General features: G+C 66.5%; 1 protein-coding gene across 1 annotated transcript; it reads left to right on the top strand.

The window, feature by feature from the left end:
* Positions 1-633: 633 nt before the first annotated feature.
* On the top strand, positions 634-978 carry EMIHUDRAFT_260354 (hypothetical protein; the record flags this gene model as incomplete). Its single annotated transcript, XM_005792266.1, has 1 exon — positions 634-978. The coding sequence occupies one exon, from the start codon at positions 634-636 to the stop codon at positions 976-978; it is 345 nt and encodes a 114-aa protein (XP_005792323.1).
* Positions 979-1065: the final 87 nt, after the last annotated feature.

Here is a 1065-nt window from a genome sequence, read left to right as displayed (position 1 = left end):
AGGCGGCGGCGGCGGCCGAGCCAACCTCCGAAGCGGCCAAGCGGGTGCCGGACTGCCTGCACTACTGCCAGCCAGGCCCGACCGACGCGTGGTCGAACCTGCTGCTCAACCTCCTCGCCAGCTGGCAGCGGGGCGGCCTGCGCCTCCCTGCCGCCGCCGGGGACGGCTTCTTTGGCGTCGAGGCCGACAAGTGGGTGAGTATGCGCGGCGCGGGGCTCCATCTCGAGCGTTCGTCCCAGCGCAGCGCTGATAAAGCGCCGTCCCTCACCAAAGAGTGGTGGTGGCCATTTGGCAACTGCAGCCGAACAAGGGAGAAGCGCGCAACAGAGCTCATACGCGCGATGTGACACGGCGCGGCGGAGGAGGAGCAGGGCGGGGCAGCTAAGTTGGTCGCGGGGTGGCAGTGGTGGCCGGCCCGGGGGCGTGAGCCGTTCTCGTCGATTATCTATACGAAATTGAATATGTCCGCGTCACTGGGTTGGGGTTTGAGGGCATGGATGACAAAATGCTTAATGGGGGGAGAGCCGGGAGAGTGGCTCCCGCACTAATCCCGCGCCCCGGTTTTTTCGCCAGCCTAGTGCATTCGGTTGATTGAGGAAACCCCTCGAGTTAGCTGCTTAGTCGCGTGCGCGTATGCTCGCTGTCGTTGCAGTCTCTGGAGGCTGCGCCGCGGCTCCCGAGCGGCGCGTGACCCGTGCCAGTTTTGGTAAGGTTTTGCGCACCCTCTCAACTGACTCCCTGAGGCAGGGTGGCGCGGGTGCGGGGTGGCTCGGCAGCTCGGCAGGAGGCCTCCGACCCGGCTACCTTGTGCTGTTGAAGTTGCTGCAGGAGACGCCGATGACGATGGCGCTGTCCTCGCGGCTGACCAGCGTCCGGGCTCGCTGGCGCGCCGCCCGGGATAGCACTGAAAGTCCTGGCCGGGGGGACAGCGCCCTCGTCTTCGGCGTCTCCTGGCGCTACTTCAACAGCACAAGGTAGCCGGGTCGGAGGCCTTCTGCCGAGCTGCCGAGCCACCCCGCACACGCGCCACCCTGCCTCAGGGAGTCAGTTGAGAGGGTGCGCAAA

Source organism: Emiliania huxleyi, assembly GCF_000372725.1.
Source record: "Emiliania huxleyi CCMP1516 unplaced genomic scaffold EMIHUscaffold_10873, whole genome shotgun sequence".
In the NCBI taxonomy this organism is placed as follows: Eukaryota; Haptophyta; order Isochrysidales; family Noelaerhabdaceae; genus Emiliania; species Emiliania huxleyi.
This window is presented reverse-complemented; position numbering and strand designations above follow the sequence as displayed.